This window comes from Mesitornis unicolor, unplaced genomic scaffold (genome assembly GCF_000695765.1).
Source record: "Mesitornis unicolor isolate BGI_N332 unplaced genomic scaffold, ASM69576v1 scaffold8443, whole genome shotgun sequence".
In the NCBI taxonomy this organism is placed as follows: Eukaryota; Metazoa; Chordata; class Aves; order Mesitornithiformes; family Mesitornithidae; genus Mesitornis; species Mesitornis unicolor.
In genome coordinates, this window is record NW_010173942.1 from 65627 (window position 1) to 90611 (window position 24985).

General features: G+C 37.7%; 1 protein-coding gene across 1 annotated transcript in view; it reads left to right on the top strand.

Moving 5' to 3' along the window:
* The window catches only part of ST18 (suppression of tumorigenicity 18, zinc finger), a gene marked incomplete at its 5' end in the record, with an annotated part of 74449 nt that extends 54724 nt beyond the window's left edge, over positions 1 to 19725 (top strand). The window contains 10 exons of the mRNA XM_010180876.1: positions 1194 to 1309; positions 4634 to 4696; positions 5438 to 5506; positions 10536 to 10598; positions 10694 to 10774; positions 11827 to 12048; positions 14103 to 14191; positions 15355 to 15458; positions 18560 to 18703; positions 19512 to 19725. Of these exons, the coding sequence (XP_010179178.1) occupies positions 1194 to 1309; positions 4634 to 4696; positions 5438 to 5506; positions 10536 to 10598; positions 10694 to 10774; positions 11827 to 12048; positions 14103 to 14191; positions 15355 to 15458; positions 18560 to 18703; positions 19512 to 19652 (1092 nt within the window). The remainder of the gene's footprint in view (positions 1 to 1193; positions 1310 to 4633; positions 4697 to 5437; positions 5507 to 10535; positions 10599 to 10693; positions 10775 to 11826; positions 12049 to 14102; positions 14192 to 15354; positions 15459 to 18559; positions 18704 to 19511) is intronic.
* Positions 19726 to 24985: the final 5260 nt, after the last annotated feature.

The following is a 24985-nucleotide window of genomic DNA, read 5'->3' on the forward strand; positions in this document are numbered from 1 at the left end:
GTCCCGTTAGGCAGCATCTCCATTTTCAGTCCAGATTCTCCTCAGCCCTCCACTCTGTGTTAACAGCTCTGCAGACATCCATGCCCCTCTGTCGTGGCATGTTTGTCAGCCACACAAGCCCATAGCATCCATGGCACCAGTCCTGTGAGTTTAGCTTTAGGCAATAGTTTCTGCTCCTAGAGGGGGTTATCTCTGGGTGATACCTACCTGGGTGTTGGAACAGAGTCACAGAACCAACATGAAGTCCCAGAAGGAATTAATAGAGATTTGATAATTGATGCTATGGGCTTTGAAGATTTCTTGAATGATACAATATTCACTGAGGATCCCTCAAGAAAGGAAATTCTTATCCCTTATGAAAATAATAATAATTGAAGACATTAATTCTTGAAACAGTATAAATCAAGCGATTTTGAAGTGATCAAAGGTTTTTCAGAAAAACAAAAATGTAATTTCCTTTCAGGACTCCAGATTTCCAAAATGCCTTTCCCAAGAGAATGAATACTCATGGTTCATACCATCCATCAAACAGTACTGTTGCAAGATAATTTTAATCTACAAATAGTAGAAGTCAAGAAGTACCCTTAGCAGCCTGTTACTAAGAAAATTTCAAAGAGATTTTGTTCTTATGATTTTTATTTTAACAAGAATCTTCTCTTTGGATAAGATAGCAAGTAATTCCATTCTACAGACCTAAAAAGCTTTGCATTTACATCTGTTTACATACAATAAGTTTTCTTAATTTATGATTGTAATTTTGTAATTCACAGTATAATGGTACTCACTTCAACTGTATACAAAACTCAGTGATGCACTTGTACAGAAAAACCAAAAACATACTTCCTAAGTTTTGTGTGGCTCTATATATTCAACAACTGTTTTTATTTTCTTTGCGTATTTTTCTTTTGACTTTATCACCATTTTGTAAATTGAAACCAAGTTTTCTCTTTCGATGGCTTAAAACTGCTTCTGCCTTCAGAAGCACTTTCACAAATATACAGTTCAACATCTTTTAAAGTCTGCCTTTGAGACCCTGAAATTATAATGTACTAAACTTTCTTCATCTCTCTCCGTTGATTTTTAAGACTTTTCTTTCCAAGAGGTTCTCTTCTTGCCACACCAAGTTATTTGTTGAATATATAGGAGGTCTTGAAGAGAGAAAACTTTTTTCACATTCTCATCTAATATTTCAGAAAGATCCAGTGAGCTCTCCAGAAAACATGGAGGAAAAGAAGTATCCAGGAGATGTCTCCATACCAAGTCCTAAACCGAAGCTCCATTCAAGAGATCTCAAAAAAGAACTTATCACGTGAGTCACATCACTCCTCTGCCCTGCTAAAGACTGGCTACACTGTTGTTCTGAGTGCTCGTTTGGAGTAGATTTGCAGGAGCTGAGCAGGGAGACTTGCATGACTGTTCACTGCAGGCAGTCAGTTACCTGTTGTGAGTATGCAACTAGGTAGACATGAGGTTTGGAGCTGAGACAAGCCAGGGTAGGCCTGGAGGTCTGGACAGATTCATGATTAATGTTATACTGGATATCACTTCTTATTTCTCAGATAGATAAGTAACAAATGGGCAACAGCTCCTTCTACAGAACACACAGTTTCATTGTGTGCTGCAGATTGGCTGCGCTAATGCTAACGTAATTAAACTTTATTTGAACAATTGTTGTTATAGATCCACTGTTGAGAGTTTGTGGAGAAGCGCTTTGTCTTAATTTCAAACACTTTACTATCTAAAACTGCAAAGAAAACAGGATAATTTTGTTAAATCTACATGCAGCAGATTGTTTCAGATTAGAATGATTTCAGTAAAATCGTCCCAACCAGTTCATAACACTAATCACTTTTAAAAATCTCATCTGGGCTCTTCACAGAAATCCTTTGGATTCACATCAACACCATTCTGATATCAACAGAGTTTTTTCACTGTAATAGTTAGCTAGGACTTAGCAATCAATTATAGCACTTTTCTTGCTGTCCCAAACCAGAGCAGGTCTCTCTAGACAAGTGCACTCCGTATCACTCAGTTATGATAGCCCGTACCGTATCACTGCAGGCTCACCCATAAATAAATGAGTCGTATCCTATCACCTTGTGTCCTGCATCCCAGATGCAGTGTCACTGAATCAGTTAGATCTGCCTCTGCCTCTAGAAATTGCATTTCCCTGGGGCAAGCTGCTGTGAAGAGTGATTCTTTCCCCTCACACTGTGTAGTCTGCCTGTTGTCTACTCACCACATTATATCTGCAGCTGTAGTTCATGACCTAAATTGCTACAGGTCAGGTTTGTTGTGACTCTTCTGAAACAAATGCATACAAAAAATCACTGAGAGGTTATTTGCTGAAGACTAATGGCTTTTTTTTTGTAATATTTATTCCTTTGTGATATTGACCTGTTTCGAGATGTCTGTAAAATACTTTTCTACTCTCCTAAATGATAATACCCAGAGTATTTACTAGGGCAATGATCAGCTTACAGAGGTTTTACTGTATTGTTTTTAAAAAGGGAATCTAAAACCTGGTATATAAAAAACAAGAATCAGGTATCTAAAATGTAGCTGTCCAGAAGATTAAATAATAAATTGTTTTAATTTATCAGAAGAATCTATAGGTTATATAGGGATCAGACTGCATTACTGTGATCCCACTGAACTCAGAACTTGTACAGAACAATTCAATACAGGTGGCTCCATCATGAGGAAGTTTTTAAAATGACATAAGCGCTTGCAGAGAAAAGTTTTGTGATATGGTTAGCTCAGTTGCAGTGAACTAATTTATAGCCCATAACAGCATTTCTCAGGTTTAACTGGGCTGTCAAAATGAGGCTGATGTCTTCCTAAGGGTTCTTTACAGATTTGAAAAAGTAGCTAGCACTCTGCAAGCTCAAAGAAAATAGCCAGGTAAGGATCTCAGGTACCCTTTACTGATGACTATGGAGCACCAGCTAAAAGGTTTTCACACAGAATCAGAGAATCACAGAACGTTAGGGACTGGAAGGGACCTCAAAAGATCATCTAGTCCAATCCCCCTGCCGGAGCAGGAACACCTAGATGAGGTTGCACAGGAAGGCGTCCAGGCGGGTTTTGAATGTCTCCAGAGAAGGAGACTCCACAACCTCTTTGGGCAGCCTGTTCCAGTGCTCTGTTACCCTCACTGAGAAGTTTCTTCTCAAATTTAAGTGAAACCTCCTGTGTTCCAGCTTGTGCCCATTACCCCTTGTCCTATCACTGTTTGTCACCGAGAAGAGCCTGGCTCCATCCTCGTGACACTCACCCTTTAAATATTTATAAACATGAATGAGGTCTCCCCTCAGTCTCCTCTTCTGCAAACTAAAGAGACCCAGCTCCCTCAGCCGCTCCTCATAAGGGAGATGCTCCACTCCCTTGATCATCTTTGTAGCCCTACGCTGGACTCTCTCCAGCAGTTCCCTGTCCTTCTTGAACTGAGGGGCCCAGAACTGGACACAATATTCCAGATGCGGTCTCACCAGGGCAGAGTAGAGGGGGAGGAGAACCTCTCTCGACCTACTCACCACTCTGTTTTATACAGCTTCTGGTTGCCCATCTTGTCCATGTGCCCAGTGAAAGAAGTTACAGCCCTTCAGAAGGTGACTCTGAAGGGTTGGTGTTAGAGTGTTTTAAAATACTATAGAAAGGTATACTTAATTCACCCTCACCTCTATGTATAAGTTGCATTTCTTGATATCTTTGCCCTCTTGCAGAGGACTGTATCTCAATTTGATAAATCATGTCAGTGCTATGACTGAAGAAGTGCTGAGAAAAAACAGAAGCTGTAGCATCTCCTCCAGGTCAAACATAGCTCCATCTCTTGGCATAAATGAATCACAGAATATTAGGAGTTGGAAGGGACCTCGAAAGATCATCCAGTCCAACCCCCCTGCCAGAGCAGGATCACCTAGACTAGGTCACACAGGATATGTGAATGAACGTATCTGTTCTGCTAAGTGTATGCCACCTTTGTAACCCTTCTCAGTACAGCTGAGAAACATCTTGGGAAACCTTTATGCTAATTTTGAACTTAAGGCCTGAGTTTGATGCGCTTTCTGCTCTACAAGCAACTGTAATACATAATTTCTCACTTATATCAGCAAATAAAGATTGGATGTGTTTCTAAAGAAGGTGCCTTATTTTAGTCAGAAGTCAAGGGGATTATTTTGGATATTACTCTTCTCTGGCCTGTATTATACAGGTGGTTAGATCAGAAACTTCAGCCCTAATACTTATGAATTGCTGTCAATTACTGTACAAGTAATGAAATTGTCCTTTTAAGAACTCCAGATGTAACCAAAAAAATCTACACAAAGCTTGGTGGTTTCACATTATATAGATTAATAAAAAATATTTTACTCATCTGCATGGTGGAAATAGGAAAAATTTTCCATCTCTGCTTCAAGTTATAATTGAAAACTAGAAGTGTTGTGTAAGTTTTGCTAGTTTTCTGTAGTGTCACAATAGTGTTGAGATGTGTAATGATGATATGATTGCCCTAAGTATCATTATGTAATTCACTGCAAGGTAGCGTGAGCTGCATAGTGTATTGCATGGTGTACACATAATCTCATTTATAATCTCAAAATACACATTTTCTCATTGCATCTACTTTACATAGCTGTCCAACACCAGGATGTGATGGTAGCGGTCATGTCACAGGAAACTATGCCTCACACCGCAGGTAAGAAACAACAGGAAGCCTGAAGCAGGAAATAGAGCTACTTTTAACTATTGCCATCTTTGAATATTTTTATGCTAACCATAGTTAAGTATTCAAAAGTAATTTGCTGAAAATAACCCATACAGAAATGTGGCCATTTTTCCTGGTTCTGTTGTATTTTGTGAAGTTCTGGGCTCAAGAGACTGATAGGGTTAAACGGCATATGCTTATTACTGTAGCTGCATATCTTAGCTGAGATGTGTACATAAATACATCAGTAAAGTTTTTATTTCCCTAGGTGTTCAAGCTCTCTCTGTACAAATGTTGGAGCATTCTGAAAGAGATATCTGCAGATATCTCTATGAATGGCCTTGAAATTCATAGATCTGTTAATACAAACTGAGGATGCTATTTGTTTTCCTCACAAGAGCCTACTGTCAGCCTGGGGGTTGAAACAATAATTTCCAGCCTTTCCTTTTGCAAGAAGGCAGTTTCTGCCCTTTCCCAGCCCTGAGGACCAGATGCTGTACCTGCTCTTTGTGTAGGCAACATAAAGGAAGGACTCTTTACCACTGCCTCCTCGTGCAAAATTTTACAAGATCTTTAGAAACCTTTGGCCCTGACCAAATGTCTTTCCAGTAATTTAAGAATTAAGAGCAAATACTGGAGGATTACTTTTTTCCCATTTTAATTCTTAGATCATCTGGATGTTGTTGATTTAATAAATTTTTAGTAAAACATTTTGCATTGTCTTTTTTTCAGTGTGTCTGGGTGCCCATTAGCTGACAAGACATTAAAATCCCTTATGGCTGCTAACTCTCAGGAGCTTAAGTAAGTATTGACAATAGCTCAAACATTATTTTTATTTATCTTTGATCAACATATTCCCTACATTAATGCAGTTGTTCATTTCAGTTGCTCTGAGCTACGTCAAACCTTTGCCTGAAACTTGAAGTGAATTGCTTTGAAAGCTTTTGAGTGAAATAGAGTTTACTTTTCTCCATTTGTCTTTCTTCATTTTTGTACTCCTTCATTTTCATGAATTAACCAGGACCTGGGGGAAAATATTGTAAACACTAGGAGAAAGGCTGCTCTCACAGCATTTCTGAAGCAGAGAGAAATAGAATATCTAACATATAAGAAAGATCTAGCAAATAACTCAGTCTGATCCAGTTAGAATAAATTTGAATTATTTCATTAGAATAGTTAGAATAAATCTAAAAATGAGACCAGAACTCCTGCAAGTAATTTTTTATCATTCACTATCATATACTATGAATTTAATATCACTGAAGCAGACATCAAGTCATATGATTTTGTGCTGGCATAATTCTCACCATGAAATGTCACTTACAGAAGGACTGTGCAGGCTCTGCTATATAGACAGATGTATAGGGACATATGAATATTTCAAAAATCTGTAGTCAAGAGAGGCACTGGCAACCAGTCATCTAGTTATTGAATTGGCATTGTCAATAAGGATGTGGGGAAGAGGAAAGGATAATTAGAGTTCTTTCATAGCTTTCCCTCTGCAACTTGTAAATTGGATCCCATAAAACTCCTGAATGCGTGTATAAAGGGGAGAATCCTGTGACTGTCCTTTCTGTCCTTTGGGTTCATCCCTGGTCCAGATAGAAGAAAATAAAATCTGACCCTGGCACTATTATGCTGTTCTAAAGGTACTAATAGTAGGAGTGACCACATTTAGGCTTAACTCTGTGTTTAGTCATAAATTTGCTTCTTCAGATTAAATGTTAGTGGTCTCATCTTCTAGTCCTACAACTTGAATTTAAATAAAATACTGAACTGATGGTAGCTATGGAGTTGAACCTGCTGGAGATGCAGCAAAATGGCAAAGAAGAGCCATTTATATGGGCAACTGTTCAAAGCAGCTCCCAGTGCCAGTAGGTAAAGTGGCATACTGGCACAATGCTTCAGCTTTTACATCTCAGAATCTCAGAGGTATGAAATTTAGGTTTAGTTTGTCTTGAAAAGAGCAGCACAAGAAGCAAGGAACCGACTTGCGAAAATGCTGACAAATTTGAAATCATTTGCTGAGTCATATATATTTGTCCCTGCTTTTGCTGGCTTTCTGCCATACATAGACACTCACACAAATATTTTGAATAGTTGCTCCTCATGCAGGCCCCCCCCCCCCCCACATTTAAAAAAAAGAATAAGGAAATTTGCATACCAATATGGTTATTTTTCCACTAAAGCTTCTAGAGTTTTGGTCATGCCATAAGGAAAGAGGAGCAACAGCATATGACTTAAATGACAAACTGCACACTGTACGCCATGTATAATAAGTGAGTTGTGAAAGACAAAGTCAAAGTTCATGAACATTTCACAGACAAAAATATGTTGCATAACGCACTTAGCATTTAATTTCAATTAACTAGAAAAAGAGCAAAAATCAAAATCTGTTCACAGACAATTTGCAAAAGGAAAAAGGGCTAAAAAAAATTATTTTCCACAAATGTACCACCTTATTTTAGCTTCCTGCAAACATTGTTCAGGTGAAATTGTTAACAAACCTCTGCTTTTGATAAGTGTTTTCTAAATGAAATCATATGCCAAAACCAGCAAATGTGCCTGCATCAGTATCATACAGTGATATCAATAGTTAATTTTACTCTTGCTGTGTGAGCAAAGGGCATAAATGCTCATAGAATCAGGCCACAAAAGCACTCTCATGTAGTTAGGCATCAATATGAAAAAGCTGTGTATCTTTTCCAAATGTTATTCACGTTTAATGTGCCAGAATCAAGACATGATTTTGGCTTTGCTTATGAAACTCTAAGCCAGCAAAGATACAAGGCTTCCATGTGATCTACAGTTTGGAAATAAGGAAGATCTGTTCAGAAAGAAAGCCTTTGAGTTAGATTCAAGAAATTTTTTATCTGAGGAATCCTGCGTGCACAGAGCAATTTAAGGTTGGACAAATTAAAACATACTAAAGTTGATGATGACTCAGAGATTTTGAAGCTACAAGGGAGAATTATGACTGTTTATCTTATTTCACCAAATTGCTCCTTATCAAGCTTTAAAGAATTTTAAAATTGTACTTTAGTAAGATATTTCCTTACAGTTCAGAAATTTCAAGGAATTGGTAGTCAGTCCTATCCTTAGACAAGTTGTCACAGTGGTTAAATGTCAATTTTTAGGAAAGATTCTAGCAGTTCTTCTAGAGAGGTTTCATGCAAGTTGATACTGATCCATATTCCATAGGCAGCATGACATATTTCAGTCAATGGTTTTCTCAATTGACCTCTGTGGGTTAGCCTTAACTGCAGTTAACCTTAACCTCTAGGGAGTAAAAGTACCAGAAATGCTCCTAGATCTGCATATCTGTGTATCAATTTCATATGCAGTTGTAGTTCATCTATCTAAAGATAAAGCAACCCTCTTGAAGAAGGTAACAGAATAGCTGGTACTTAATGCCCAGTTAGAATAATTTCTATATGAAATCACTGAGAGATTTGTTCCTGGAAATCAAACTTGATGAATTGTAAAAGTATTTGTAGCCTACACCCACCTGAGAGTTGACATCTTTCAGCTTGAGCTCCTGAGGCCTCTGGGCCTTCAATATAAATCTGATTTTCTTGGCTCTGCACAGAAATCCAAAACAGAGGATGACTCCCTAAGCTGGGCACCAGTCCAAACTCATCAGCCAATTAAAAACTGATGAAGAATCACAGTATTACTGACTGTAAGGCAATACATATAGCTTGTATTGTGGAATTTCACAATCCATACAAAGATATAAAAAGATTTGGAAAACCCAAGCTTACAAGTCCAGCTAGTGAAGATTCTTACTAATCAGTAGTCCACATGAAATATCATCTTATAATTTCATTAGTATTGGTAATATCTTGGTCTCAAATCTTCAATGACCTCAGGAATACTTTGGACTCTAATCTGATTGTGAAATCTAACTGCTGCCAGAAGCGGCTATGCAGATGGCGAGATCCAAATTTAGTTCAATGTCTTTTTTAAGTCCATAACTCTAAGATTCATGATCTGAATGTCTCCCACAAAGAGTTCTTACTGAATTAAAATCCATGTCCAGTCTGTGCAGACAGCTCTTCCATCTGTGATCATCTGATAAAACAAGTAGCCAAAATTAATACTTATAGTAGTTCGCAGGTATTCTAGATTTACTTGTGAGCATTTACACTCTCCAGACATCTGCTCTTGCTGCCTGCTCCACATGACATTGTGCCCAGTGCTTGTTCCACACTCAGAAAGGTCAACATTCAGGTCTACACAGTCGAGCATATTTGGCACTCTGCAACCCCACACCTATACCTTCACTGTCAATGTGAGGCATGTCATTCTGCCAAAATATTTTGGTTAGAAAATGTCATTGTGAAATGTTTTGACATTGTCTTTAAAAAAAAAGGTCTCCTCTTTCTTCAGTTGAAATTATTTGCTGAATTCTACTTAGTGAATAAATTTGATCATGTCCAAAAGAGATCATATTTTTGACAAATTAATTGTTCACAGAAAAATAGTTCTAAATATTCTGTGAAGAGACACACCTGCACACTCAGATGTGATACTGCAATTATATTTGTAGGTGTTTTCCATGGTAACCTACCAATGACTAGATTTAATCATGTGTCTCCAGGAAAGTTTCAGTAAAAACTATGACCTTTAAAGAGAGTATTGAACAATGTAAGTTTCCTTAATTGTTCAGTACAAGATTATTTGGCACAACTCTTTCTGCAATTCTGGTATTCTGCAAATCAAGGATGCTTAGCATAAGAACTTTGAGCTGTATAATACAGAAACATAGAAATGGCTGGCACAGCTTCTAAAAGTAAATATTTTGCTTGTGCTGCTTTGTGTGCTGAAGTGTGTTTCTCATCTCTTAAAAAAACCCAAAACAAAACCTCACATAAGAAATATAATACCCTCAAATGAAAAGAAAAAAAATAAAACAAAACAAAAAAAACCCTAAACAAAACAAAGCAAAACAAAAACAAAACGAAAACAAGAAGACTGAACTGAAATGGAAGGTGAACTACTGACCAGTAAGGTCCTGCTCCAAACCACACAGAAGTCAGTGGAAAGACCTTCTGACTCCAGCAGGCTTCTGGGCACATTCTTCATGTACAACCAGCAAGCAAGAAGCCCACCCTCCATCCCAGACCACTGGCAAAACACAGTAACAGACAGGTTTGTTTCCTTTCATTTTATGGATATTTTAGCATTAAACGTTCATACTTGAAAAGGCTTGTTTGTTGCACACGCATGCACACATATCTCTGAGACATAAGCATAATCCAATTGCCAAGCAGAATACCCAATTGAATCTAGTGCTAGAAAGACATGTTCTTGTTGTGTGCTTACAGTGCTAAAATATAAAAATTATTACATTCAAATTCTGGCTATCATCTACTGATGCCCAAAAGAAAAAACATTTCTCTGCTTCCATTTCCCCTTCAGTAAATACTGGCAAAGTGCTCAGTTCTATCTGTACCTGAAGCCATCAGAAGAATAACAAACATACACAGAACAGTAAATTTACAAACAGATCTATATCAAGCTGCTTTTCTTTTTTTTTTAATGTTGATCCAGTACAAAGAAAAATGTTTAGTGCAAGGAGTGTTATAAACTAAAATCTACATATCATGCACAATACATTTCACATTCCTTACTAAAACTCTCTTTTTAAAAGAAGAAAAATGTCTACTCATTAGAAAACAAAAAAAAACCATCGAAAACTAGACTTAATTCTTCAACAAATGCCCTGTTGTTCTTTCTTCCACTCTAGAGAACATGCAAAAGGTACATGTTATTTACTGAGTACCTCTGAAGATGTATTTTATAAGCTTTCTCTATTATTCCATAGGTGCCCAACACCTGGCTGTGATGGCTCTGGCCACGTGACAGGGAACTATGCATCGCACAGAAGGTAAAAACCATCCCATTACATGGGCCTGCAGCATTTGGGGCTTTTGGCAAGTGGCAGCAGAAAGAGGTGGGTTTTATTCTGTGTGCTTCTTTCAGTTTATCTGGTTGCCCTCGTGCCAGGAAAGGAGGTATCAAAGTGACTCCTACCAAGGAAGAAAAAGAAGACCCTGAACTTAAGTGAGTACAAAAACAGAGGTCTACCACCAGTGAAGGGAAACAAAAAAAGCCCATAAGAGCTTAGGACTTGAAACACCATAGGAAATGCCCCAGTTAATCTGAGCCATGTGAGAAGATGGCCCAGAGCTGGAGCTGAACCAAGTGTTTCTGCTTCTAGCAAAGCTGCTGGAGTCCATCACCTTGGAGCATGAACAGTGAGAAAGGATTGCTATATCTGCTTGCATTGATCCAATTATTTTAAACAGTGCTATGAAAGTGACACTTGGTTGAAAAAATTGGCAGAATGAAGGAAAACAAATTATTTCTGCCTGTAGTGAAATCTTAACATGTCAGCTAATTAAATCAGAGAGACACCTTCAAAATATGTCCCAGAGAACTCAAATATATGCAAGTCTCATATTTTTCCTCTGTATATAAATTAAAATTTCACCTGAAGTGACAACTGGAAACTCAGTAGAGATTCACTACATTCCTAACTTGAATTTATGGTTCATTAAATTCAGTAAGTGATAACTGCCAGAATATGAAGATTTAGTTACACACAGTGTTGTTCTTAATACTTGCCAATTTTATAGGAGAGGCTGCATAATACTAACAGAGCAGCGCAAAAAAATCCCGAATCTTTCTTTGCAAGTACCTACATAAGATAATACAGGTTTTCCAGGTATAGGAACTCACCCTCTTATTCATGCCAGAAATCTAGATAGAGAGCAGAGAATGCTGACTTTCCATACACTTGTAGAAATACGATTTATTGTCTGTATATATATATATTTGTATTATTTTTTAATAGACTATCTAAATGAATGTTTTAGTTTCTTAGACTGCATGACTGTATTTTAAATTGCCTAATCTTAAGATCAGCTGAATGCCCATAGCTCAGTTTGACATGAGTTGGATGCTCAGGTACAGCATGCCTCCAGGGACCGAGTCTTAATCCATTAATGCAAGGTAGCACGGGCAGCGGGAATTATTTTCTCAGACTTTTCTTGAGACTGTCTTTGCCTGCTCTCTCCAGTGAAAATGGGGGTTCTTTTGCTGTGTTTCTGTAGATGTCCAGTGATAGGCTGTGATGGCCAAGGTCACATATCAGGTAAATACACTTCTCATCGCACTGCTTCTGGTTGTCCTTTGGCTGCCAAGAGACAGAAGGAGAGTCCTGTCAATGGGTCTTCACTACCCTGGAAACTGAACAAACAAGAGCTGCCACACTGTCCTTTGCCAGGCTGCAACGGGCTGGGTCATGTTAATAATGTTTTTGTCACCCACAGAAGGTATAATTTTGTGTTTTCTCTTTTAATTTTCCCTTAACATTCCACTGTTGACTTGGCAACATGCGAGGTTACAGTCTGAATAAATTGTGCTGAAGTCTTTTAAGTAACAACATAGTTTACATTGCAGCTGAAGTAATATGGGTCAGAATAAATTTCAGAGAGTTGGGATCAACTTCTTATTCATTTTCTATGTTCCCACTGCAGTGTGACTTCCCCAGGTCTTTTATTCAGTTTAGCACAGTTTCTATATGGCTTAAGATTTAACAGATTATTTTTCTGGGCAATATGGAGTTGTATCTGTGTGTCTTTTACAGAAAATGCAAATATTATTGAAATGTCACCAGAAAAGATTTAGCAAGAGTATTGGCTGCATTCATTTCATCTTTCTACCAGTGGAAAAGCTGTTTTCATAAACTTTAAATACGTAGAACCACACAAAAAAGTAACATGTAAAACTCATACAGTTTACACAAATTTGAAGTTACAACAATCTCACAAAGAAAACTATCCTTATAAAGCAGGATTTGCACATATAACCAACAATAAGAAACATCACATTTTCATAAATCATTGTGGAAATACTAATATAATTTAACCACATTAAATCCATATTACTCAAAGAATCTGGCTGTAGAAACTGAATTAACACCTGGTAAAGTTTGGTCTTCTGTCTGTAATAGGAATTAACTTTGTATCCTGTGCCTCCTTTGCTTTCTTTCTAACATTCTGAATCAATTTCTCCAATATAAGAATGTCTAAAATGACTTGAAGAAATTCAGAGCCCAGTGTTATCCCGAATTTATGATCTACATCCCATGTTAAAGATTTTATATTAGGACACTACTGTAAATTTGGGCTAATTAACTCATGCTAAGCAATATCATAACTTCAAACAAATAACATAAGCAATATATTAGCTGGTTGCTACTCATACTACAAGTGATTTCTGTCCTATTTAAGGTTGGATCACACTCAAGAACATGTTTGTTAAAATGGGATAGTAAATATAGTTTTGTGATACCCTTTCCTAACAGACCTGATAACTGGCTAGTAACTCATGGCTTTGAGACATTCTTCCAGTTAGTCATCTGTTCAGGGCAGAGATACTAAGATGCATTTTAGAATTTGAGAGCTAGCATGCTTCCCTAAGCAAGTGTGAAGCTAACTAACTCACAGAAGCTTTTTTTTTTTGTGGAAACACTATGTCTATTAGGATTTTTGTTCTGAATTTTTACACACACACCAAAATCAACCATTTTCCTGTGGAACAAAATTTTCCTTCACTCCTTATTTGGCTACCTCTGAATACAAATCCTTTTGCCAGTTCTTCAGCATATAGGTATTTCTTTGTTATTTATAAAGATAGTATTAAGACAGAGAAATTCATCTTAGCCCTTTAGTCTCCTATAAAAATTACCTCAGATAATTACCAGCTGATGAAATTGTAAGCTTTGGAATAGCAAAATGTAATTTAATGTGAACTGTGGTTAAAAAGCACACTGGCTATATAATAGAACCATTCATAAAAGCTATTGCATTCTATAGGGTATATGCAGAGTTATTTTTGTATTGATCATTATTATGTACCAACAAAATGATACAATAGTTGTACATCATGGAAATCATCCCATTAACTATTTTTTTTAAGGATAGTAAACTTGCCATTTTAAAGGACCATACTGCCTATTTCCTGTGGAGCACAAGCCCTCAATAAAAACAATAGAGAGATTTTATTCATAAGTGTTGAAACTTCAAGAATTCTGTAAATGCATCTTCACATAACTTTAATAGTAGCTGCCACTGCTATTTTGTTTATTCTGAAATACATTTAAGAGCTGTTTACTTATAGGTTGAGATTTCTATGCCAATTTTCAAGCTGGAATATACAGTTAAATGGCTCTTTATGAGCTTTGACATTCTCCGAAGCTATGCTATAATGGAGATATTGATGTGACCTTAGGTACAGAGGTCTGTCCAAGTGCATGATAATATTGCCTGAAAGGATTGTTGCCATTTTCAAGTGGGTGCTAATGTTTTTTTCCTATCTGTTTCAGCCTGTCTGGTTGTCCTCTGAATGCACAAGCCATAAAAAAGGGCAAAATTTCGGAAGAATTAATGACTATCAAGCTTAAAGCAAGTGGTGGTAAGGAGATTTGTAAAAGATTATGACATTTATTTAGATAGAAGGGCCTTGACTCTCATTTATACTTATGCCCCTTTATGCCATTCTGGCATTAATTCTCACTCCTAATTCTCACAACTAATTCAGTTGTCTCTAGCAATAACAAACCTTGAATAAAAAAATCTTTGCACAAGACATTATAAAATTCTCATTTACATCATGATAACTCAACATTGACAGTATGCTCTTATCTTGTCTCAGAGAATTATTTTTTCATCTGGAGACACACTTAATATTGTTATTACTGAGAAAGTAGTAGTTACAGATCAGGAGGACTTAGGTATCCAATGACTTACATAAGAAGTGATAAATATTGTGTGCAGAAACTGAATGGTCCCTAAGTTGAATACTACATGGTTTAGTTTCTGTGCAGCACCTGGACAATTTTGCTAACCCATGTAGTAAGTATAAAGGAAATACAAATTTGCCTCCAACTGCTGAGTAAAATGTTTGTGTTATGTTAAGCAAACAACTTTGCTTCCACACATCCCTGTTGTCACTGGGACAGGGATTGCTGTTTGCAGATTTCCGAAGCTGGCTCCCCAGCAGACTTAGCTCACTGCTCTAGGTTTTAAAGCAGTAATAACAGTGGCACAAATCTCCAGGCAGAGCTGGTTTCAGAGTGATACTAAGGAGAAAGAAGGACATGCACTGACAACAGCTGTAGCTGCTCAGTATTTTTCAGGACAAGGCTTTCATTAAAGACTTGAAGATTCTTTTCTTTGCTATCTAACTTGTGGAGTTGTAAAAGTCTTCCTTCCTATTTATTATTTTTTTCCTGTAATGCTTGGTAACTTACTGAGAATTTCCCTTTTGTTATTATTTAAATTTCACTATTTATCCCATGTAACTAAGGCTGGGCTTCTTGAAGTTATTTTGCACAGAGATTTGCCCCTACAGAACTTCTTCCACAATTACAAGCAGGAACAGATGAACTTACTGAAGTCAGCAATTACATTAGTGAAGTTACCCTGGGGTGTTCCCTGCAAAAGAAGGGTTGCTGTTATATTTATAAGTTTGTTATCTTTCTCTTCTAAGGTAGCAGATAATACAACTTGTTATTCATGCATCCATTTACATGTGGATACTTTAAATCTGATATTGGTATTTTCAATTATTTGCAGGTATTGAGAGTGATGAAGAAATCAGACACTTGGATGAGGAAATAAAAGAACTGAATGAATCCAATCTTAAAATTGAAGCTGACATGATGAAACTTCAAACTCAGGTATGACATCAGCATGAAAGTGTTATCTTTTTATGCTATGTTTAAGAACAGAAAAAAAAAATGCTATGTTAATGCTATGTTTAAATATAGTGTTGTGGTTTAGGACTGGGCTAGCTGCTAAATCCTGGACAGATGCTCTCTATTAACCCCCCTCCCCTCCTCAGAAGGGAAGAGAAAGAGAATAAGGGAGAGAGACTTTATGGGTTGGAAAATAAAACTAACAGATTTAATGAAACAGTAATACTAACTATGGGATAATAATGTAAATAGAAAAATAATGAAATATATGCAAATATGTACAAATACATCTATAAAACCAATATAAAATCTTCCCCCTACCCTCCCCCAATGATGATTACATCACCAAAGGCTTTGCGGAGCAGGGCACTGGAAAAGTCCCAATCCAGACCCAGCAGCAGGTGGGAGCAGGATGCAGGAAAACACGGATCAGGATTGGAGGCAGACAAACTAGCAGAGTTCTGTTTGGACATCACAGGAGAAGGAGAGCAGAGGGCAGAGAAGGATCCGAGACAAAAGGGCAGGATCCAAGATGGAAGGGGTTGAGACCCTCGTGATCCCTCAGCTTTATACTGAGTATGATGTATATGGGATGGAATACCTAGTTGGTCAGTTTTGGATCCGCTTCTCCCTGTAGGTGCAGATAAAGCACCGATGGTGAGAAAGTGACCTTGTCATTATCACTTGTAGAAGTGCACACTGTATGGAAAAACATGCTGTTAGTTTCAGCAAGTAAAACCAGAAGAGACTCAGAAGAGAATGAGCTGAAAAGTAAAAGTGCTAAATAGAAAATCAGTTCTATTTAGTTCAAACCAGGGCACATAGTTAGTCTCCTGTACACTTGTTTTCCCATCATGGTGTGACACTTATATGTACCAAAAACCTACATAATTTTTTTGTCATTTTTTTTCTTTGTTTTCTGTAAATAAGCAGCAGATTCCTGGGTATTGTCTTAAAGATCTGTTGAATGACAAATTCAGGGCAGTTTGGACCTAATATTGGCAAGCAGAAAAAACATATTTACCAAACAAAAACATTCATTTTCCTTTGTTGACCAAACCTCTGTTGACCAAACTGTTCCCATGACTGCTTTTTTTTAGGGAGAATATTACCTCTTACCAGCACATTCTAGCTCTTAGTACGAGTTGACTTTGTTCTTATGTGTATGTAAGAAAATCTCCCTAGTTCAGTTCATCCACTGTCTGCTATTCAAATAGTTCGAATTTTACCTCGAGGCAGCACTTCATAGAGAATGCCTTTTGCTAATTTGTGTAGCAGAAGAGTTTAAGGGGAGCTATGGAAAAGAGTCATTCTCTTTCATTCTTTTGTATACTGGCTTTAAAATGCTGATAGTGGTTCTATGAAGTGAGCTGAGTACGTTTATCCCTACAGAGACTCCTATATGCACCTGGGGATTCACTTGGGCGCACTAGATAAAAGCAAGAGCAGAAGCCTGCACAATGTTTTAGGAATAAGAGTTTAAGAAAAAGCTCTTAAATGAGATCTGGAAACTGAATATAAGTCTAAACTGATCTAAAACAAACTGAGTATAACCATACTCCTCTGTATTTGTACCACACTGGAATGTATAGTGTTAATTCATGCAGTTTTTGTAATAATCACTGCATGTATGGTCTAAATAAGGCTGAAGTTTATGCCACCTCTGCTGGATCTAAATGACCTGGCTTCACACTGCAATGATTGTGGGGATATTAATCCCAAATTGCAATGCAGTGGGGGGACATTCAGTATCTCAGGACACCGATTTCAGTTCTTTCTGGTGAGGACTGTGCTGTTTGCACAGAGATCAACCAATTTATGTAGTCAGATTTCTTTGTCTTGGACTTGCTCCCTGGTGAAGACAGTCAGACCAGCAAAGCCTGAAGTGAACTAGAGCTGAAGCAACACATCCTCTCCATGCCTTGCTCTATCTCCTTTTAATCTAGGAGATTATGATCACATGTTAGGCTGACATGAGCATACTCCAGAGGAGGAGTCACTGAGGATCACAGGCAGTCAAAAAGGGGTTCCTCACCAGGAACAGTTTGGTGTGTGATAGTATGTGAGGAAGGGAAGTGGCCACAGCAAGAGAGGTTTGAGTAGTGCAGAGATGTGCATCCTAACGAGGAGAGGGTGGGCATAACAGCTGTGGACGTCACTTCATCGCTCTGTGTCTTGCAGAGCCGTGGCCAAACACAGAGGTGGCAGCCCTTGGTTCTGCCCTGCCCTGCTGCTGCACTGCTGGGCAAGGAGCTGGGCAGGAGAACCAGGTTCTGCCATTGTCACCTTCAGTTTTGCAGTGCTGCTTTTGACATACAAGCACTTTAGTGCTGAAAGGATACCATTTTGCTACTTCAGATGCTTTTTCCTGGTCTTTCCAAAACCCTCATTTTTCCATTCTGTTGATCAGAGATCATCTTTGTGATGATCATTGTGCGCTCAACCTCTCAATTTCCTTCCCACTCTATTTTTCCCTTATTGTTTCCAGCACCAGCCCTGTCACTAATCCCAGCCAGTCCACAGCTCTACCCTCTGCTCAGGAGCAGTGCAGGAAAGTAGCACAAGAGCTAATACCCACACCCAAAAGAGCTAATACCCACACCCTTGGTATTGTGGTCGGTCAGCAGGGATACTGTAAGAGCAGGACAGCAGTGTAAACATCAGCCTCCTTTCGTCTTCCCTGCTGCCAGCCCTGTGGCCATACTCTCCATCCCAGCTCCACACCAACCTTAAACACACAAACACACACACACACACACACACACACACACACACACACACACACACATATATACACATGCACGGTCTCATTTCCCTTCTCCCACCACGGGGCATCCTCCAGTGCCTCACTGCCACAAGGTTTCCCTGTGAACCAGCAGCAAAGTCCATCAGTTCAGAGCAATTATGAACTGTTTCTTGCTGTGAATATCCTGTGGAGAATTTATGCCTGTCCTAAAAAAAACTATATCTGAATTTCAGACCCATCGTGGTCCTTCTCCCAGTCACGTGACTGCCATTGGGTTCAAACCACAGTTACAACACTGCCAAGGGTCTCTCTCTGTTTGTGTGCCCATGTCTTTTAGATCACATCTATGGAGAGTAATTTGAAAACAATAGAAGAAGAGAACAAACTCATAGAGCAGAACAACGAGAGCCTGTTGAAGGAGTTAGCTGGCTTAAGCCAAGCCCTCATCTCCAGCCTCGCTGACATTCAGCTTCCACAGATGGTAAGACCACAGCCAGCAGCTTTGCACCTTCTTTGAGTCTGTTTTGCCAACACTTGAAGCAGATGAGTAAGTTCAGGGACCAATAGGAGCACTGGAGCACATTAGAAGCACATTAGCAGAGAGCTCTTTTAGCCTAATTTATGTTGCAGAGATGCTGGATCATGAAATCTGTGTGATAGCATGCATATTTCCTTCCAGGACTGAGCCAGCCCTGGTATCTCTGTCCTGTACCGCACCATGCAGATCAGGCTTTTCCCTCATCCCTCCTATCTGAATGTCCACCCTGTACCAAGAGTGAAAACTTCACATTGAGAATCCTTATTTACTTTGCTCCTAGATCAAAACTTTAACCTGTTTCATACAGGTGATTCTTCTAGAGCCAACAAAGCTCTACCTTCGCAAAAACTCCATGTCCTTGATAACTTACTTGCAAACACAGGCCAAATCAAAAAGGTGTTTGGGTCTCCCCTTTTCTAGTCTCAGGAGTGCCGCTGGGAGATTAGGCCAGGACAGTTATGAGGATGTCAGCCACAATCCCAGAGCCAAACAGGCCACAGTAAAAAGCAAGTTACACTGACCAACCATATCTGCAACCCCTTTTCTTGCTTGGAGACTACGTGGTTCCCCCAGCACATGCAAGTCCCTTCATTTCTGCAACCCCTCCATTAATTTGGACGGCTGCCCTGTTTAAGACTTCTCCCTGGTTGCCATATCGCTGCTTTTCCATGCTTTGGGTTGGGTGTTTGGGGTTTTTCTTTTGGCCTTAGTTTTCTCTCCTACAATTATAATCTGTTTTGTCTTCATTTAGGGGCCAATCAGTGAGCAGAATTTTGAAGCATATGTAAATACACTCACAGACATGTACAGCAATCTGGAACGGGACTATTCCCCCGAATGCAAAGCTCTGCTGGAAAGTATCAAACAGGCAGTGAAGGGCATCCATGTGTAGGATGTGAAAGCTGCTGGGCAACAGAAATTACTTAACAGCAGTAAACTCCAGATGGATCTGTTAGGAGTTCATGTACTGCTAAGGGGTGTAGGTTGCCATGCTGCATTTACAATTGCAACATTGCACTAATTTTTTCCCAGCTGACATAAAAAAAAGAATAAAAACATGACAGACTATTTGTATTAACAGCAATGCACTCTGTTAGTATATTGTATTTATTTCAGTACAATTCTTTTTTTTCTTCTTTTGCACTCAGTTTTTGTAAAGTGAATGTAAAAAGTGTGTGCGACTATTTTTTATATTTTTTATTTATTTCTAATCAAAGAGTTGTTTTTTTTATCTTTTAACAGCATTTTTGCGGCCTGCCATATTTTTACAAATGTGTTTATTAATTTATTTTCCAACGGGATTTTAAATAGACTGAAAAGTTATACTGTAAATTAAATAACTTGCTGGGTTTGTACAGGAAGAAAAAAAAAACTATGAAAGTAACAAATGACTGAACCGTGGTTCTACTTTTATTTTCCTCACATCCTGCTTTTTTATAATGGCTTTGTATCAGAAATGGGTTTGCGGAAACATGAGATGTGAAGATGCATGGAATGAGAAGATAAATGGTGCCCACTAGTGGGGAAGCTGGGCTCTTAAAAGCACAGTATGCTGGAAAACAGTGTGTTAAAGAATACGTTAGCAATAATGAAATATAGCAATCAGCAAAGCACTTGACTTGGCTGTGTGATTTAGCCTATGCGAATGATTATTTAAAATGTTTCAAGAGAACTTCAGATTTATTTTATCACTGCAGTTTTTTTCAGAGTTAGCTCATGGAGGGAAATGACAATTATCTCTAAACAAGAAGGGTAATTTGATAGGACTGGTACTTTCTTAGTATGAGACATTGAGGTTTTAACCAAGTGACCAGTATTGCTATGGATTTGGATTTGAAAAACGCAAACACATCCCAAGCTGAAGGCTTTGTACATAATGAATCGAATGCATCTCCCCTGAAATGGCATTTAATACTGGTTTGAATTTAACGGCAGCTGAGAAGAGAGCAGTCTGGAGAGGAATAATACCACTCCAGCGCAACGGTGGTTGCTTTCTCTTTGAACAAGCACTAGCACCACCGTGACTAGTTTCTCCCATCCTTCTTCACTAAGACTAGGCTGATACTGAATTGGTTACCAGTCTTTCAGTAGGGTACCAAGTGCTGCAGAGCGTACAGACAGACAAGTGTGGACAGACGAGCACTTGTGCAGAGGTGCTGGCAAGCACCTCGGTATCTGGTTAGCCTGAGTGTGGGACTTCTGAGTCCGTCAGAAAGTAGCGGTTGCTATAACAGAGGCAATGTCTATTTCAGGGATTGTAAGTAATTAAGCATTGTTTCAAAAGTTTTTTTTATATTTATTTTTTTTAAGAAAAAGGTATAAACAACCAGCTAAACTGCCTTTTTTGTATGCACACACACCTCATGTGCATATGTGCCTCAGTGTAAATGTATACATGGATCTAGTGTGTGTTTAATTTATCCGTGCTATAATGAAAGTGTTTATTTTTCTTAGCCTCATTTATATTTAGATTGAATATGATGGCATTCACAGGCTTGACATATACAATTATATTATTACTGTTCCTGCACAAAAAGTACTATTCAAAAGTGATTCAACTCTCATGCACTGTGGTCACTGTTCTGCATTACGTGGGGCTTGCTTTTTGTTTGAGGGTTGATTCAACTCTCTGATCTTAGTTTAGATGGGAGAAAATGTATGTTCTTAGGAGCTGTGTTTATTTTTAAATTGATTTTTCAAAAGCTACCATATGTGCTGTCTAATATAAATAGGAGGACACCAAACAAAAATTTGCTATTAAAGTTATCGTTCTTGCTAAAAAAACAAAAAGCAAACATTTGTTATACTTGTTAAATGCATACAAGATGAGTTCACTCATTACAAAGACTAAAATTTAATTTACTAAATATTTTAACAAATTTGTTATATATTTTATTTAAGTAAAAAAAAATCTCTTACTGACCTATGTATTTATTATTATGATTTACTATGGCTTCAGGTTAATTTATCTGTGTTTGGTTGTTTGCTCAGGATGTTCTGTGAAGTATGTTTGTATTTATTTGCTTCCCTTGTACTTGATGTGTTTTGTAATGTGCACTGACTTTTTTTGTTTTTTTTTTCCTTTTTTTGTGTTTAAATTAATTGATGAGCTATACTGTAAATTAGACCTTTTGTAAAGAGCAATGATGTATGCATTTTTTAATTTGGAGTAGTTTGTATACTGTTTCTTCATACAATTAATATTTCTTACATCAAAACAACAAAATTGTGTTCTGTGCTGTACATTTGGTGTATGGTAGGAAATAAAATTGATAATGAAATATTGCAGCAAGTTTGTTGGGTTTTTTAGTCTCTAGATGCCGACTTGTATTACACTGTCTTAACTGCACCTGGCACTGTACAATGTGTCAGATGTTTTACTTGCTTTGTGCACAAAATGTGTCATCCTTGTAAGTAAATTTCTGGTATAAATAATTTAATCAGTGTTTTACTTTGTCAACTTGAAATGAGGAGGTAAAAAATGGAACTGCTTAAGAGATCCTTTTCACTTCTGAAAGAAAAAAAACCAAACAAACGAGAAAATAATCACTGCATTATTTAATGCGTTCTTTTCTTGGCAGCTGTAGACTTCATTTATACTGATAAAGTACAGGATTTGTGCTGACCTTTAACAGCTGCTAAATGATGTTTAAACATAAAAGCCATTGTAAAGTTTCCAGCAGTTCGGAACCGCCCACTGTTCCAGTGCAATTTTCAGCTGAGATTTGCAGTGCTTATACATTGCACAAATAAAAATCTACTGGTTGTAGAAAGACTGTATTTCCAGTATCTATGGACTTTCGTTTTTCACTGCTCACTGTAACAAAAACAGGCCAGTTTTATTTAGCATGCATACTAATGGTGTCAGGAGCATTTCTTGTCTCAGATTCCAACTTCCCATGGATAGACCAAGAATAATTTTAATTTAGAAAATAAAGTAGATTTAATCCCCATAACATGGCTGGTAATTAGTTATTTGAATAGACATAGATAAACCAACATGCACTCTGACACTAGAAAAACTGATATAACGTCCTGCATTTAAATAAAGATTCAAAATTGGGATCATGACATTAATCATGGATACTCACAAATCTTGCCAAATTTTGAGCTGAGTCAGTGAAGGACTGGGATGGAGACAGACCTGCCTGGGGAAATTCTGCTCTGCTGGGGTTCAGAGTTTTATTCATTCTAGAACACTTATCCAAGGACACCATGAACTGGTTCTTAAGTAATTAATAGTTATTTAAGTACAATTTCTTAATATGTCTTAATGAATATAAAATAATATTTTCTCAGGATCCTTTAAAATTATTGTCAAACTTTAGCTGTAGACCTTCAGGTCAGCAGACACTAATGGGATTGTCTCTTCTCTCACATGTCACAGATGAAGCAGAAACAGGTGTCCCTTAGCAATATACCATAATGCTAAACAGATAAAGACTGAGGTCAACATTTTCATTTTGTCTTACTGCTTAAATCCAAATTACAGATTTAGAAGGCCTTATTGGTAGATAGGTGGCTCCCCACAGTTCAATTTTTTAAAATCTTTACTAATTCTGATTATCTGCTCTGTATAAGATATGGGGAAGGCAGTGGTATGAGGATATTAGGCTCTATGTACACCTAAGAAAATAATGCTGTATTCTCAAATGTTTACAGTAATCTCAGACTGTAGGCAGACTTTTCCTAATGGTTTGGATAAAAGATATGATAACCACAGTTAATTGATTAAATTATTATTATCTAAGGACTGTTCCTGTATTCACCTTTAAACAACTTGCTCTGACAATGTTTATTTTCTTGTTGAAATTATGGTCTTTCTCCATTAAAAAAGAATAATGTAAAAAGTTAATCCATATTCATTACTAAACTAACATAAACCATGGTGGGGGGGAACAGAGGAGGGAACAAATCAACAAAAAACATGCTTGAAATAACCTTTCAGACCATTTCCATCTTCTAAAGTTTCAATTTTTAATAATTGTGCTGTATATATGACTATAGAAGGAGGAGGAAGTGCTTAATATATTAAAATATATAAATTCCATTGATTGAATTAACTCGAATGGAATTAAAGCTTTAAATATCAAAGAGAAGGAAGAAGAATACGAGCAGTCAACATTTACTGTCCTATTGGCTCAGGAAGTCTATCATGTCTCTTAACTAATCATGACAAAGGTTTTCGAGTTTACAGAGCAGAAAATGAATTCTGTTTTCTACTGCAATCTTATTTCTATTTACTAATTATGCACTTCTTCTCTCCTGCTGGCTTAGTATATCTATCTAATTATGTCATGGCTTTTCCACTCAGCATCCTTCATCCTACTCATATTGTACTTTTTTTAAACGAGTCACGGGATTTCTTGATGAGAATTTGTTATCGTGCAATGACAGAGTGGACAGAAGCCATTCTCTTTGTTTTCTCTCGTCTTCCTTCAGTGCTATAGATTCTACCTGCCTTGGCATTTCTGCTACGCTTAAAAATTCTTTATGATTTATGCAGTGGTATAGCTGCACCAGACAAAGTCCTTTGTTCATCTCACTCAGGATACTGTGGGTTGATAGAGCTCTGTTTAGCTTTTGTGTAATGTAGGACAGTGACCTAGATTCTGTACCTTTCAATATCTCATTCTGGCTTGGTTTTCTTCTGTCTCTTTTGCTCTAGTAAATCTTAGACAGCCAAGCTTACACATAATTTCATCAAGGATTAGTCTGATTTCCTGTCTGACTTCATGGTACAAATTGCTTCAACTGCATTTCATTCTTAACAAACGTTCCCAGGGACATTGTCCAAGTAAATCTCAGGACTTTACAGTTATGTGATAACAATGACTATTTTGATTGCTGCTATCTGCTCCTAAAACTGCACAAGATTGTTCTAAACCCGCTTTTGGTGCCCAGCACCAGATTTCGGTCCCTAGCTTCACATCCCTTAAAGGGCCCTCATTTTTAGAAGCTAAATGCACAGCTATTTTTGTCAAGCAAAGCCTTTTCAAAATTCCCTCCTCTGGCCAATTCAAATGACTAGCTACTAAGTTTTCCTATTATTATTTTATAGAAATATTGTATAAATCTTGTTAACATCTATTTGCACATATAGTGCACCATAAAATCCAGGTGAGTATTTGTACCCATCCCAGGTACTGAATAAAACATCATGGATGTTACACCAAGCCTAATTCTGACCTTTACCAAACTCCTCTTTTACTGTCTGTGCACAAC